We start from the raw sequence: 13,418 nt of genomic DNA on the forward strand, positions 1-13,418 counted from the left end.
ACTCAGGAGGCTGAGGCAGGAGAATTGCCTGAACCCAGGAGGCGGAGGTTGCGGTGAGCCAAGATCGCGCCATTGCACTCCAGCCTGGGTAACATGGGTGAAACTCCGTCTCAAAAAAAAAAAAAAAAAAAAAAAAATTTCTGCTTATCTGAACGGATACAAGGTGACAACTCATGGCTGTTTTAATTTGCATTTCCCTGACTACAGGTGGGTGTCTCTGTTCACATGATCGACTGCCCCTTTATACCCTTGCCTACGTGTGTGTCTTCTGACTGATGCGGTTCCTCACTTTTCCCTCTCATAGCCAAACTTCTCTCCAGAGGAGCCTATATTCATTCTCGCTCCCTTGCCTTTCTTCCACTGAAATCCAGGCCTGACCCTCACCTTCAAAGAGGAATGTTCTCACCACAGCCTTCAATGAGCTCCTAGTTTCTAAATCTGATGGCAACGTTCCAGTCCTGCCCTATGGCCATGTAGCCCGATTTCTACTACACACTCCTTAGCCTCAACCCACCCCTCTCTGGGAGGTCTGTCCTGGGCCTTCTCCTATCACAGGATGCCCACACTAGAACCTACACCTGCCTCTCGGTGCCCCCCCCCACTCCTGCTGCCTCAGTTTATACCCTCACCGCTGCCCTTAGCCTTGCAGCAGCTTCTGTCTGAGGACTTGCTCTCGCCCATCTAGCCCCCAAAAATGTCACCAAAGGAATCATTTTCAAAAATGGCTCCACAATCCCAACCCCCTGGGACATCCCACAGCCCTGAGTGAAATTCAGTCTTGAAAGGACCTCCTCCCTAGCAGAGACGTCGTGAATATCAAACTGTTGCCAAACATAGTAAGCTTTCTCCCAACTCTTCCTTCGCTTAGGAGTCCCTGGCCTCTTCCTGTCCTCGTGGGCATCACTCCAGGAAGACTGCTACAATCTCTCCTGCACACGGCTCTCCTCCTGAACTGATGACTTGTGGAGCTGCCTGTCTCTAGCTCCTTGCGACTGCATATGCTCGACAGGTGTAGTCTGAATGATCACACACATTCCCCACTGGAAAATGCAAACATCTAAAAAGCAATCAGGTAACTTTAAAAAATCTTTTTTTTTTTTTTGAGACGGAGTTTCGCTCGTTACCCAGGCTGGAGTGCAATGGCGCGATCTCGGCTCACCGCAACCTCCGCCTCCTGGGTTCAGGCAATTCTCCTGCCTCAGCCTCCTGAGTAGCTGGGATTACAGGCACGCACCACCATGCCCAGCTAATTTTTTGTATTTTTGGTAGAGACGGGGTTTCACCATGTTGACCAGGATGGTCTCGATCTCTTGACCTCGTGATCCACCCGCCTCGGCCTCCCAAAGTGCTGGGATTACAGGCTTGAGCCACCGCGCCCGGCCTAAAAAATCTTTTAAAAAATTTTATTTTTATATATTTTTTTGAAATGGGGTCTTGCTCTGTCACTCAGGCTGGAGTGCAGTGGTGCAATCTTGGCTCACTGCAACTTCCGCCTCAGCCTCCCTAGTAGCTGTGATTACAGGAGTGCGCTACCATGTCCGGCTAATTTTTGTATTTTTAGTAGTGATGGGGTTTCACCCTGTTGGCCAGGCTGGTCTCAAACACCTGACTTCAAGTGATCTGCCTCGGCCTCCCAAAGTGCTGGGATTATGGGAACGAGCCACCACACCCGGTCGTTTTTCTCTCTCTTTTTTCTTTTTGAGACAGGGTTCCACCATGTTGGTCAGACTGGTCTTGAACTCCTGACCTCAGGTAATCCACCCGCCTTGGCTTCCCAAAGTGCTGAGATTAACAGGCATGAGCCACCACGCCCGGCCTCTCTCTCTCTTTAAGAGACATAGTCTCTCTCTTTTGCCCAGGCTGGAGTGCAGTAGTGTGATCACAGCTCACTGCAGTTTTGAACCCTGGAGCTCAAGTGATCCTCCTCCCTCAGCCTCCTGAGTATCTGGAACTATAGGCATGTACCACCATGCCCAGCTAATTGAAATTTTTTTTTTTTTGGTAGAGAGGAGGTCTTGCTATATTGCCCAGGCTGGGTCAAACTCTTGGCCTCAAGCAATCCCTCCACTTTGGCCTCCCAAAGTGCTGAGATGAAGGTGTGAGCCACCGTGCCTGGCCAGCTAACATTCTTGACCATCTGAATATGTGATATGTATGTGACATACCATTTTGGGTGTTAAGCTCCCAGTTAAGTATCTCCAGGACAGAGGCTCTGAAACTGTAAATGAGAACACCCTCGCCAAATCAACTTATTTTGCTTCTGGGATTGGAGGCTAAGGAAGTGAAGAAAGTGGGATGTGCACTTTGGTTACTGTTGCTGAATCCCAGCTTATTTATACACAAACTTATGGGGCTAGGCTAATATTCAATCCTTTGACAGGCCACAGGGTAACTAAGGTCCCAGTAAGTGTAGAAAGAATTCCATCTAACTTCCCACCACTCTTGCAGGGAAAATGCAGAGTGCAGGTCTGAACAAGATATCATTTTTCTGTTTTTTTTTTTGAGACGGAGTTTCGCTCTTGTTACCCAGGCTGGAGTGCAATGGCGCGATCTCGGCTCACCGCAACCTCCGCCTCCTGGGTTCAGGCAATTCTCCTGCCTCAGCCTCCTGAGTCGCTGGGATTACAGGCACGTGCCACCATGCCCAGCTAATTTTTTGTATTTTTAGTAGAGACGGTGTTTCACCATGTTGACCAGGATGGTCTCGATCTCTTGACCTCGTGATCCACCCACCTCGGCCTCCCAAAGTGCTGGGATTACAGGCTTGAGCCACCGCGCCCGGCCCAAGATATCATTTTTCTAAAGGGAAAAAGTTCTCTGAACTTCTGAAGCAGCACAAAAAGTCTTTAGCACAGGCCAGACACGGTGGCTCATGCCTGTAATCCCAGCACTTTGAGAGGCTGACGCAGGCGAATCATCTGAAATGAGGAGTTCAAGACTAGCGTGGCTAACATGGTGAAACCCTGTCTCTACTAAAAATACAAAATTAGCTGAGCGTGGTGGTGGGTGCCTGTAGTCCCAGCCACTTGGGAGGCTGAGGCAGGAGAAACACCTGAACCCAGGAGGAGGAGGCTGCAGCGAGCTGAGATCGCGGCACTGTACTCCAACCTGGCCAACTAGAGTGAAACTCTGTCTCAAAGAATAATAATAATAAATAAATCTTTAACACAAAAGCCCGAAGATTACTAGGAACACAAGCCACAGATGAAGCTACAACAGACCATCTGTCCCTTTAAGCCCAATTACATGGATTTTTAATTCCCCCTCCTTAGCCCACAGAAACATGAGAACACCATGCTGTTTTAAAAGACTGGAAGTGAGAGTGAGGTTCTTGTTTTTTCTCTGGAGAGCTTGGCCTCTTTGGTCCTCTAGATCATCACAGTAACAGGTGGTCGGTCTCATCAGCCTACAGAACCCCGTCAAATGAAAGCCACATAAAAATTTCAATTTAGAGAACATACATAGCTTCTATGGTGCCTTACATAAATTTGCTAATGTACTTTAGGCTTTAAAACCCTTTGAAATGTAAGCTGGGTGTGGTGGTGCATACCAATAGTCCCAGTGACTTGGGAGGCTGAGGCAGGAGGATCGCTTGAGCCCAGAGTTCTAGGCTGCAGTGAGCTATGACTGCACCACTGCAATCCAGCCTGCGTGACAGAACAAGATCCCTTCTCTGAAAAAAAAAATTAAATAAAAACCAAAAAAACTCTTTTGAAATAGAGTGCTGTGAAACAAATAAAATTTAAAAAAGACTCTGATTCAGTTATTTGTTGAGGACCAATGATGTGCCAGAAACTGCTAGGTGTGTTCACAGGAGTTAACTCATGCTAATCTCACGACAACTCAAGTAGGCGTTAAATACAATGAGTGGTCATGCTGTTTCCAGAATACACTGTTTTTTCTTTTTTTTCAGACAGAGTTTCACACTTGTTGCCCAGGCTGGAGTGCAATGGCACGATCTCGGCTTACCACAACTTCTACCTCCCAGGTTCAAGTGATTCTCTTGCCTTAGCCTCCCTGAATAGCTGGAATTCCACGCACCTGCCACCACACTGGCTAATTTTTTGTGTTCTTAGTAGAGACGGGGCTTCTCTAACTTGGTCAGGCTAGTCTCGAACTCCTGACCTCAGGTGATCTACCCGCCTCAGCCTCCCAAAGTGCTGGGATTATTGGCGTGAGCCGGTGTGAGCCACCGCACCCAGCCTAGAACACATTTAACAAGAGAATGAACGGAGGACAAGAGTCATTAACGTGGCTTTAGGTGAATCAAGTCTTGTGCCTCCAGAAGTCCCAGAGGCCAGGGACCACGACACTGTACTACTGTGCTCCCGTCAAAGTGACTCTGCTTGCTCTTTAGGAAGGCAGAGACTAGTGTGATTAGTGCTCTATAAAGCTGTTGCTGGCAGGGACCTGACGCCCAGAACCCACAGACCCATGTCCACTGCCAAAGGAACCTCTGTCTGACCCGGCCCTCCTGACCACTGCTTTCCTGCCTGGCCCCAGGAGGAGCCGGGCTTCCTCCCCAGGGCTATGCTGCTCCTTTCCGCTTTGCCCCTCTGCTACCGCACAAGCTCTCCGGCAGGAATACCGGGTCTGTGTAGTGAACCCAGAGCCTCTGTCACACGCCACAGTGGTAGAGTGGGCCGGCTCTGCAGCCAGACTGCCTGAGTTCCCATCTCGTCTCCACACATGGATGTGAAGGTCCAGACAGTGTCTGGCACACAATGACATCAATGTCATCTTGAGAAATCGCCATGATGGGACCTCAGCTGCTTCTTTGTGCTTCACGGGTGTCCTTGTGTTTTAGCCAGGTATGTTGCCTTTTTCTAAAACGTGAGATGTAAGTGCACAAGGGCCTGGCCGTCTGGTCACTAAGATGCCATGTCACGAAGCTTACAGATGCCCGGGTCCACATCAGGGTGTGGCCTGCCCACCAAACCTCTTCTTCTGCCAAAGGATACAGAATATGGGAATCCAAGTGATTCAGTGAGGCCCAGCACACCGAGTTCACCTGGTGAGGAAGCACATAGGGAGATGGAAAAGTTATGCTACAGTAAAATGCTTTCCTGTGGCATAACCTATGGGGACACAACTTCTTTCTTCAGGTCTTGCTCCTCTTCAAATGGGCTGGAACAAGCATTGTGAGGGCAGGGCACTGCGCAGGATGGGAAGTAACCCCAAGCCTGTGCCCTTTAACAGTCCCACAGGGAGACATTTGGTATATTTGGCACACCCTCTGGATGGGGCTGAATTCTCTACAATGGTAGGAGATAAGCCTAACTCTGGAGGTGTATCTTTCTTCACCCAGAAACCATTTTCAACCGGTATCCATCTTGTGGCTTATGTCCCAATTGAATAGGAAGTCACAGCTTCTTGCAGATGCCTCCATCACCCCACTGCAACTTAAAGGCTGCTCCCTAGAGAGCAAGCTCCTCTTACTGACTGAAGCCTCAGTGCCGGCCGCAGACTGGCTGGATGGCACATCACTCCGACACACAGGGCAGGACCCCTCCCATCCAGGCCCCGGTCACTGTGGCCCATGTCCAAGGAACTCTGCCCTGGTGTGGGCCCTTTCAGATCAACTCCTGGACCCCTGGAGGGACAGTCTTGAGGATCAGTTAAAGAAGCGCTGCTTCAACCTACCCCGGCCATCTAATTTCATTTTCTTTTCCAAGACAAGAAACTCCTGGGGCCCTTTTCTTTCCCTGGAGGGTTCTCCGCAACTAAAAATCCATTTTTTGAGACAGGCTCTCGCTCTGTTACCCAGGTTGGGGTACAGTGGCACAATCATGGCTCACTGCAGCCTTGATCTCCTGGGCTCAGGTGATCCTCCTGCCTCACCTCCCCACCGCACCCTCAAGTAGCTGGGACTATAGGTGTGCGCCACCACACTCGGCTAAATTTTTTTTTTTTTTTTTTTGGTAAAGACAAAGTTTCACCACGTTATGCTATCAGGTTGGTTTGAAACTCCTAGGCTCAGGTAAAAATCAAGTCTTGTGGGAAAATGAGGTAACCATCTTCTGCCCTCTTCCCAATTGCTCTCTACCCTAAATTTGGCCAACTACCCCAGGGCCAAGTGTGCAGCAAGGCTACAGGGATGGGCACTGTACCTTCCGGTTGGTGAAGTAGAGGTTTTCGTGCATGAACACCTTGAGCGTGGGGGTCTTCAGACTCTGCAGGTTGATGATGCCATACTTGGAGCCTCCGACTTTGACATCATTGACTGTGAAGAGCCGGTCACTGTTGGTATCTGCCTGGAGAAGAGAAGGGGGCACTGGGTGACCTCCCAGTCTCTCCTGGCCCCCATGCTCTGAGCATTTTCACTAGGTGAGAGCTCCTCGCCATGTGTGAGTGTGGAGATGACCTCACCTTCCCCAACTCAGTGTAGCCAACTCTGGGCAAAGCCAGCATGTGTCTGATCTAACAACTCAAGAGGAAGGATGAGAATGGCAATGAGGGGACATGGCCAGAAAGTCTGAGCTCTACACAGGGACCTCACTCAGAAGCGGGTTTGAAGGAGTCCCAGCATCCACCCAGAGGAATATGCCCCATGCCATCATGAGGGCTGTGCAGCAACAAGAAAAATGCTAGTTTCTATTACACAGGCACGATTTTTTTTAGCACCATGGAAAAAAAAAAAAACCATCGCATTGAATAAAATGTGCAATAGAAAAAGACTGCATTCAGATGTAGGCTGTAGTTTTTTTGTTTTTGAGATGGAGTCTTGCTCTGTTGCCCAGGCTGGAGTGCAATGGCATAGTCTCAGCTCACTGCAACCTCCACCTCCCGGGTTCAAGCGATTCTCCTGCTTCAGCCTCCTGAGTAGCTTGTATTACAGGCACTCACCACCACGCTGGCTAATTTTTGTATATTTAGTATTTCAGGATTTCACCATGTTGGCCAGGCTGGTCTCGAACTCTTGACCTGGTGATCTGCCCGCCTTGAGCCCCCAAAGTGCTGGGATTACAGGTATGATCCACTGCGCCTGCCTGATGTAGGCTATATATATTTTTAAATTTGAGGTTCCTGTGTAGAGCTCAGACTTTCTGACCATGTCACTCTGTTGTCACCCAGGCTGGAGTGCAATGGCACGATCATAGCTTATGATAACCCTGAACTTCTGGGCTCAAGTGATCGTCTCTCCTCAGCCTCCTGAGCAGCTAGAACTATAGGCGTGAACCACTGTGCCTGACCACTTTTATATTTTTTCTAGAGATAGGGTCTCACTATGTTGTCCACGCTGGTCTTGAACTTCTGGCCTGAAGTGATTCTCCTGCCTCAGTCACCCAAAGTGCTGGGATTATAGGTGTGAGCCGCCATGCCTGTCTCAGGATGCAGCTTAATTTTTTTTTTTTTTTNTTTTTTTTTTTTTTTTGAGAGGGAGTCTCACTCTGTTGCCTAGGCTGGAGTGCAGTGGTGTGATCTCAGCTCGCTGAAACCTCCGCCTTCCAGGTTCAAGCTGTTCTCCCACCTCAGCCTCCCGAGTAGCTGGGACTACAGGTGTGCATCATCATGTCCAGCTAATTTTTTTATTTTTAGTAGAGATGGGGTTTTAAAAAGTTGGTCAGGCTGGTCCTGACCTCAAGTGATCTTCCTGTCTCAGCCTCCCAAAGTGCTGGGATTACAGGTGTGAGCCACTGTGCCTGGCTCAATTTTTTTTTCTTTTGAGACAGAGTCTTCATCTGTTGCCTAGGCTGGAGTGCGGTGGCATAATCACGGCTCACTGGAGCCTTGATTTCCTGGGATCAAGTGATCCTCCCACCTCAGCCTCCTGAGTAGCTGGGACTACATACACACACCACCATGCCCAGCTGATTTATATTTTTCGTATAAAGACAGAGTTTACCTGTGCTGCCTAGGCTGGTCTTGAACTTCTCAGCTCAAGTGAACCACCTGCTGAGGCTTCTGAAAATGCTGGGATAGTGAACCACTGTGCTGGATGTGGGCTATTCTAAGCTTTTCTTTTCTCATTTTAAAACATGACGCGGTTAATAGCCATGTCAAAGCAAAAACTCCACATATTTATGTGTTTTGCATATATTAATAGAGACCCACACACAGGTGTGGACATTGGTTTTGATGAAACGGCACCAACTTTGTAAGTTTCCTCAGGAAGAAGTTGTGTTCCCAGAATTATTAAGACTAGACTCAGATCTGAAAAACTGCTATCCAGGTGGCAAGCCACTTTCTGACCCTGCGGTCACACTGGCCAGCCAGAGTCACTGTAACTTTGGGTGGTGGGGAAGACCTACCCCACGGAAAGCCTGGGTCAGGAGAGATGAAGCATGAGGGTCGGGGTGTCCAGGCTTGTGAGCAGCGGCCTGTGCATCACCAGACCCCACACACCAATGACCCCCCCCATCCCCACCTGGTTTACCCCAGGGAAGGGGCTCCTGAGGGGAACTCACTACAAGAGAAGATTCTACTCATTTGGTCAAACCATATCCCCAAGCATACATGGAGAGAAGAGCCACATGGGAGGGCCCCGCTGTGGAGGTCCCTGGGCAGGAGGATGCAATGTCGACCACCAGGGTCAGTCTGGGGCATCGGCCTCCGGCCCCGCCAGCAGATGACTGAGTCCAGGCGCTCCTGCTTCTGTGTCCTCCCTTCACCCTCCCTGGCTTTCACCTCAGCCTCCAGGAAGGACAGGGCTTGCTGGGCAGGCCCTGCTCTTACGTGACCCATTGAGGAGTCAGGGTCCCTTTGTTTGCAATGGACCCTCTAGCCCTCTGCCAACATTTCCTGGGCCCCTGGGTTTAAGCGGCTGACCCTGGCTTCCAGCTTGGGTCCAACCCAAACCAGAGAAGACCTTTTACCTGCTGCAAATGATGTGATGGAGGTGTGTTGATGGGAGGTGCCACTGAGGCCTGGCAGCCAGCAAGGGAGTCCTACCCTGTAGTGACCAAAGGTACACTGGGCTGCAGGTTTAGCCACCAAGTCCTGCCCCAGTTTAGGAAGAATGAGATGCCCCCTGGTTCACTGTGAACCTTTTCAATTGCATATACAACACAGCCAAGGAGAAGTTACCGTGTAAAGTTTCTTAGTCAAGATGTGGCTGGGTCCAGGCTCTAATGTCAAACGACGGGAACCGAAGTAGGGGTGGTGATAGTCACCGCATAGCCTGCCCTGCCAGCTCAGTATCTCCCAGCGGGTAGCCAGCAGGCAGGTGCAAATTGTAGAACCAAGATGATGCCACCTGCTTTCACAGCAGTTGGCTTCTACAGAGCCAGGCAACACTAAGCCACAAAGTGTCCAGAGGGTGGCAGCCACATCCTAGACATTCACAGGCATCCCCCACCCACTCACCAGTATGAGGTTAAATCGGTCGCTTGCCAAGGCGGAGGGATCCAAGCTCCGAATCTGAACCTTTTTCCTCTCCATGCAGCTGAGGCGCAGCTCGTGGGCTAAACTGCAGAAACAGAGGGTGGGGGCATGGATGCTGTGCTGACATCCATGAAGAAGATTCGGGGGGTCTCTGCCCTTCCCTGCCTGCTGAAGCCCATCTCTCCTCGTCAGCCTGCCCCACAGTACTTCTCAGCAATGGAGCTGAGCAAGATCCCAAATTATCTGAATTTGAGTTTCCCCACAGAATGCTCAGGAAGATGAAAATGAAGAACCGGGTGGCCCATTTGCAGAGTCAAAGAGTGGGAGTTGGAGGGAGTCGTGTCTGCATCACCCAGTACCGCGCCTTCTCCTGAGATGACGAAAGTGCCGGAGATGAAACAATGGGCTGGAGGGCACGCCGCTGCTGGGCAGAGCCTCTCCATGAAGGATGAGGAGGAACAGATCTCACTAGATTTTTAACTCTTTCTGTCTCAGAAGGAGGCAAACAGAGGAGGGGCCTGCCCTGCCTGATACCCATGGTGTTTCTGGCCTTCCCTGAAGGGGCACTGCTTCAAGGTGCAAGGACTGCCCCCAGGAAGCCGCCTCATGTGCAGGGTTCTACACTTGCCCATGTACAGTGGGGGCAGGAGACGCAGGGTTGGGATCTCAGGGGTTGGTGTCAGTTCCCCACTTCTAGCTTTACCTTGAGCAAATCACTCCACTCTGACCCTCAGCCTCTTCTTCAGGAAATGGGGGAAAGTATTGGCCTATCTCATATGGTTTTAGTTAGAACATCGTAAGTACTTTGATAAAGTTTAGTACATATATATCCATTTAATGTCCTATTTTTGGTGACAACTCATTAGAAGGGGAAGAGAAGGATGCAGAAATGTCACGGGAATGAAGGTGTAGGATTTTCTACTAGAATGATTTATGAGTAACAGAGAGTAGACATCTCTGCCTACGTCCCCATCCTCTCTCCCTAGCCTCCTGCAAGAGTCCCTCTCCCTCACTCTAGAGAGAGAACAGCGTTCCCAGGGCGGATTTAAGCAGCAGAAGGCAGGGTGTGAACTGGAGCCCTCAACTGTGCAGATGCCTCACGGGGTAGCCACACTGTCTATTGTTTGGATTCTTGGACCATGAAAATAACAGGAAAAGAACATTCATGAAGAAAACGTTAACAATGAGGTATTGTCTTACTGGCAATAATTGCTGACGTTGAGAAAACCCAGCTGGCTTTTTCGTAGCATGGAAGATGCATTAAATCCCATCCTGGCAATCTAGATTTATTACAGAAAAGAGAACAATTCAGTGAAGATTTATTTGTTATGGGATAATGGAGAATATGTTTTTACTTCCATAGGATGCAATGATGGAAACAGGTACTAAACTGACAGAAATTATATGCCTACAAATTCAATGGTGTCCTCTCCAATCTCCTTTCCTTGGCAAGAGGAAAGGCCCAGCACCAGAAAGTGAGAGCGGGAAAGTCTGCTCATCAACTCTGCCCGAGCTCCCCATCCACATACACCCGGGGGTCGCAGCCACTAGGCGTGTGAGTGCAGCAATGGGACTGGAACCAGGTATGTGCCGCTCTCCATTCCACCCGTGGTGACCCAAGGCTGGAACTTTCCATTCCACTGCCTACCTTGACAACAAAATATCCCGGCATCTAGATCTGTTGTCAAGATGGCCTGTACTCCAAACCATGCCTCCTGGTCTTCTCTTTAAAACAGATAGTTGGGCTGGGCATGGTGGCTCATGTCTGTAATCCCACACTTTGGGAGGCTTAGGTGGGCGGATTACTTGAGGCCAGGAGTTCGAGACCAGCCTGGCCAATATGGCAAAACTCCATCTCTACAAAAAATTAGCTGGGTATGGTGGTGGGCACCTGTAATCCCAGCTACTTGGGAGGCTGAAGCAGGAGGATCACTTGAACCCGGGAGGTTGGAGGTTGCAGTGAGCTGAGATGGCGCCACTGTACTCCAGCCTGGGCATTGAGTGAGACTGTCTCAAAAAGCAAAAAAAACCCAGTTACTGAAATTATATCACACTGCCTTCCAAGATTCCTTCAGGAAAGACAAAATGTTAGAACTGCTGAGGAAGGCCACATGTGGTGGCTCACGCCTGTAATCCCAGCACTTTGGGAGGTTGAGGCGGGCGGATCACCTGAGGTCAGGAGTTCGAGACCAGCCTGGCCAACATGGTGAAACTCCATCTCTACTAAAAATACAACAATTAGCCGGGCGCAGTGGCACACGCCTGTAGTCCCAGCTACTGGGGATGCTGAGGCAGGAGAATCGTTTGAGCCTGGGAGGCGGAGGTTGCGGTGAGCTGAGATAGTGCCACTGCACCCCAGCCCAGGCAACAGAGACCAGTCTCAAAAAAAACAAAAACAAAAACAAAAACAAAAACAAAACAAAAAAAAACCAAAAAACAACTGCGGAAGAAACGTAGCAAACAAGAAAAGGCGGATGGGAGGAGGGGCTCTTGGCTGTTCTTATTCTTGTCTTCATCTTCCCGTCAGGGAAAAGCAGCGGCCACACCCCCTGAAGTGCGTCTGCGAAGTGTGGAGGGCATCTCATTGGTGCCCTTTTCAACAGTGGACGGGTGCTGGCAGGAGCAGAGAGGACCGGGGACAAAGGGGTGAGGAGCCCACCTTTTTCTGCTTGTCCTCTTCCTCGAGCAGCCGCAGCCTCTTGCTCTCCATTTCCTTCTGCCGGATGCTCTCTTTCGTGAGCGGGTTGCAGTTGTTATGTCCAGGGAGCAAGCGGAAGTAGCGTTTCTTTTCAGGGTCGAAGTAAAACCCAGGTAGCTCTTCAGACAAAAAAATTAAATGCACAAATTTCAACCACTGTGAACTGACCACCTGAGTTGGGTGCCCAGCGGCCTGTCCCCGCCCCTCATGGCTGCCTGTCTTTGCTGAGAGCGGGGATGAGCTGCCTTGTCAGGGGACATCCTGGACTGTGCTCAGCGCTGGGGGAGACGCTGTGCCTCAGGACCACCGTTCCCGACACACCTAGCTCTGTCCCCGAGCGTTTCGATTTGCTCCTGGAATTCCTTCAAAGCCAAGAACAGGTCTCAGCCTTCCCTGTGCACAGGGGCCAGGAGTCCCACCCAGCAGGTGGCCTTACCTGGCACAGAGGAGGCCGCAGCTGTGCCAGACGAGGTCGACGGAGACTCGTCATCATGGTTACCAGAATCTTGAGCGGGCCGTGCTGCCCGGGAGTTGGACCTGTTGACACACAGCTGTGTTCACTTGCAACCTGGGGCTTGAGCTCCAGTCATCCTGACTCCGGGTCCATTCGGGCAGTTCAGCAGCCTTCACCTCTGATCTCTGACTGTTCTGATTGCTTGAGAAGCACTGATCCCCTCTTGCAAATCCAACAAAATAAGGGCAAGGTTTTGGTTTTTCGTTCTTTTTTCTTTCTTTAAAAGAGGATAGATGTCACAGTGATTCCCTCTTCTTGCCTCCTCACTTAAGTATTTTGTGAGGTCTTTTGGAATTTTCCAGATAAACACAAAAAATAGAAATCTTTGCCAATAAGAATTTTACCAGCTGGGCTCATTTGTCAGCACAACAGCAGTGACAAGGCCAGGTGAATTTCATTATTTATTGAATTCAGTAGCACAAAGAGTTTAAATTTTACTTGACTACCGAATCTTATCGATAGAGAAACTGGGCTTTGGGGGACAGAGGTATTTAGCTCAGTAACACTGGGATAGAGCCATGGCTCAAACACTTGATGTGTAAATGCACAAGTAGCTTCTGTGGCAATTATAGGCTGAAGGATGTAGTAGAGGTGTGTGCCTCCACACTGGCTAATTTTTGTATTTTTAGTAGAGACAGGGTTTTGCCACGTTGGCCAGACTGGTCTCGAACTCCTGACCTCAAGTGATCTGCCTGCCTCAGCCTCCTAAAGTGCTGGGATTACAGGCATGAGCCACCATGCCCAGCCTAGCCAACTTTATTTTTAAAATACATTTAATGTAGCCTTGGTCTGGCATGGTGGTTCGAGTCGTAATTCTAGCACTTTGGGAGGCTGAGGCAGGAGGATCACTTGAACTCAGGATTTGACATCAGCCTGAGCAGT

The 13,418-nt window shown here is 49.9% G+C and overlaps 1 protein-coding gene across 6 annotated transcripts in view; it reads right to left on the reverse strand.

Annotated features, from left to right (window-relative positions):
- The window catches only part of DCAF4 (DDB1 and CUL4 associated factor 4), a 38,241-nt gene that overhangs the window by 9,240 nt on the left and 15,583 nt on the right, over positions 1 to 13,418 (reverse strand). For 4 of the 6 annotated variants that reach the window (XM_017528728.2, XM_017528733.2, XM_017528727.2 and 1 more), the window contains 6 exons: positions 12,459 to 12,559; positions 11,984 to 12,141; positions 10,525 to 10,604; positions 9,307 to 9,409; positions 6,111 to 6,254; positions 4,962 to 5,011 (listed from right to left, as the gene is read on the reverse strand). In XM_017528728.2, coding sequence (XP_017384217.1) covers positions 4,962 to 5,011; positions 6,111 to 6,254; positions 9,307 to 9,409; positions 10,525 to 10,604; positions 11,984 to 12,141; positions 12,459 to 12,559 — 636 coding nt within the window. Of the gene's footprint in view, positions 1 to 4,961; positions 5,012 to 6,110; positions 6,255 to 9,306; positions 9,410 to 10,524; positions 10,605 to 10,972; positions 11,122 to 11,983; positions 12,142 to 12,458; positions 12,560 to 13,418 lie in introns of those variants that run through there. The other 2 variants (XM_037738564.1, XM_017528734.2) reach the window with 2 other exon arrangements.

The sequence above is a fragment of the Cebus imitator genome, unplaced genomic scaffold (genome assembly GCF_001604975.1).
Source record: "Cebus imitator isolate Cc_AM_T3 unplaced genomic scaffold, Cebus_imitator-1.0 Scaffold54, whole genome shotgun sequence".
Classification (NCBI taxonomy): Eukaryota; Metazoa; Chordata; class Mammalia; order Primates; family Cebidae; genus Cebus; species Cebus imitator.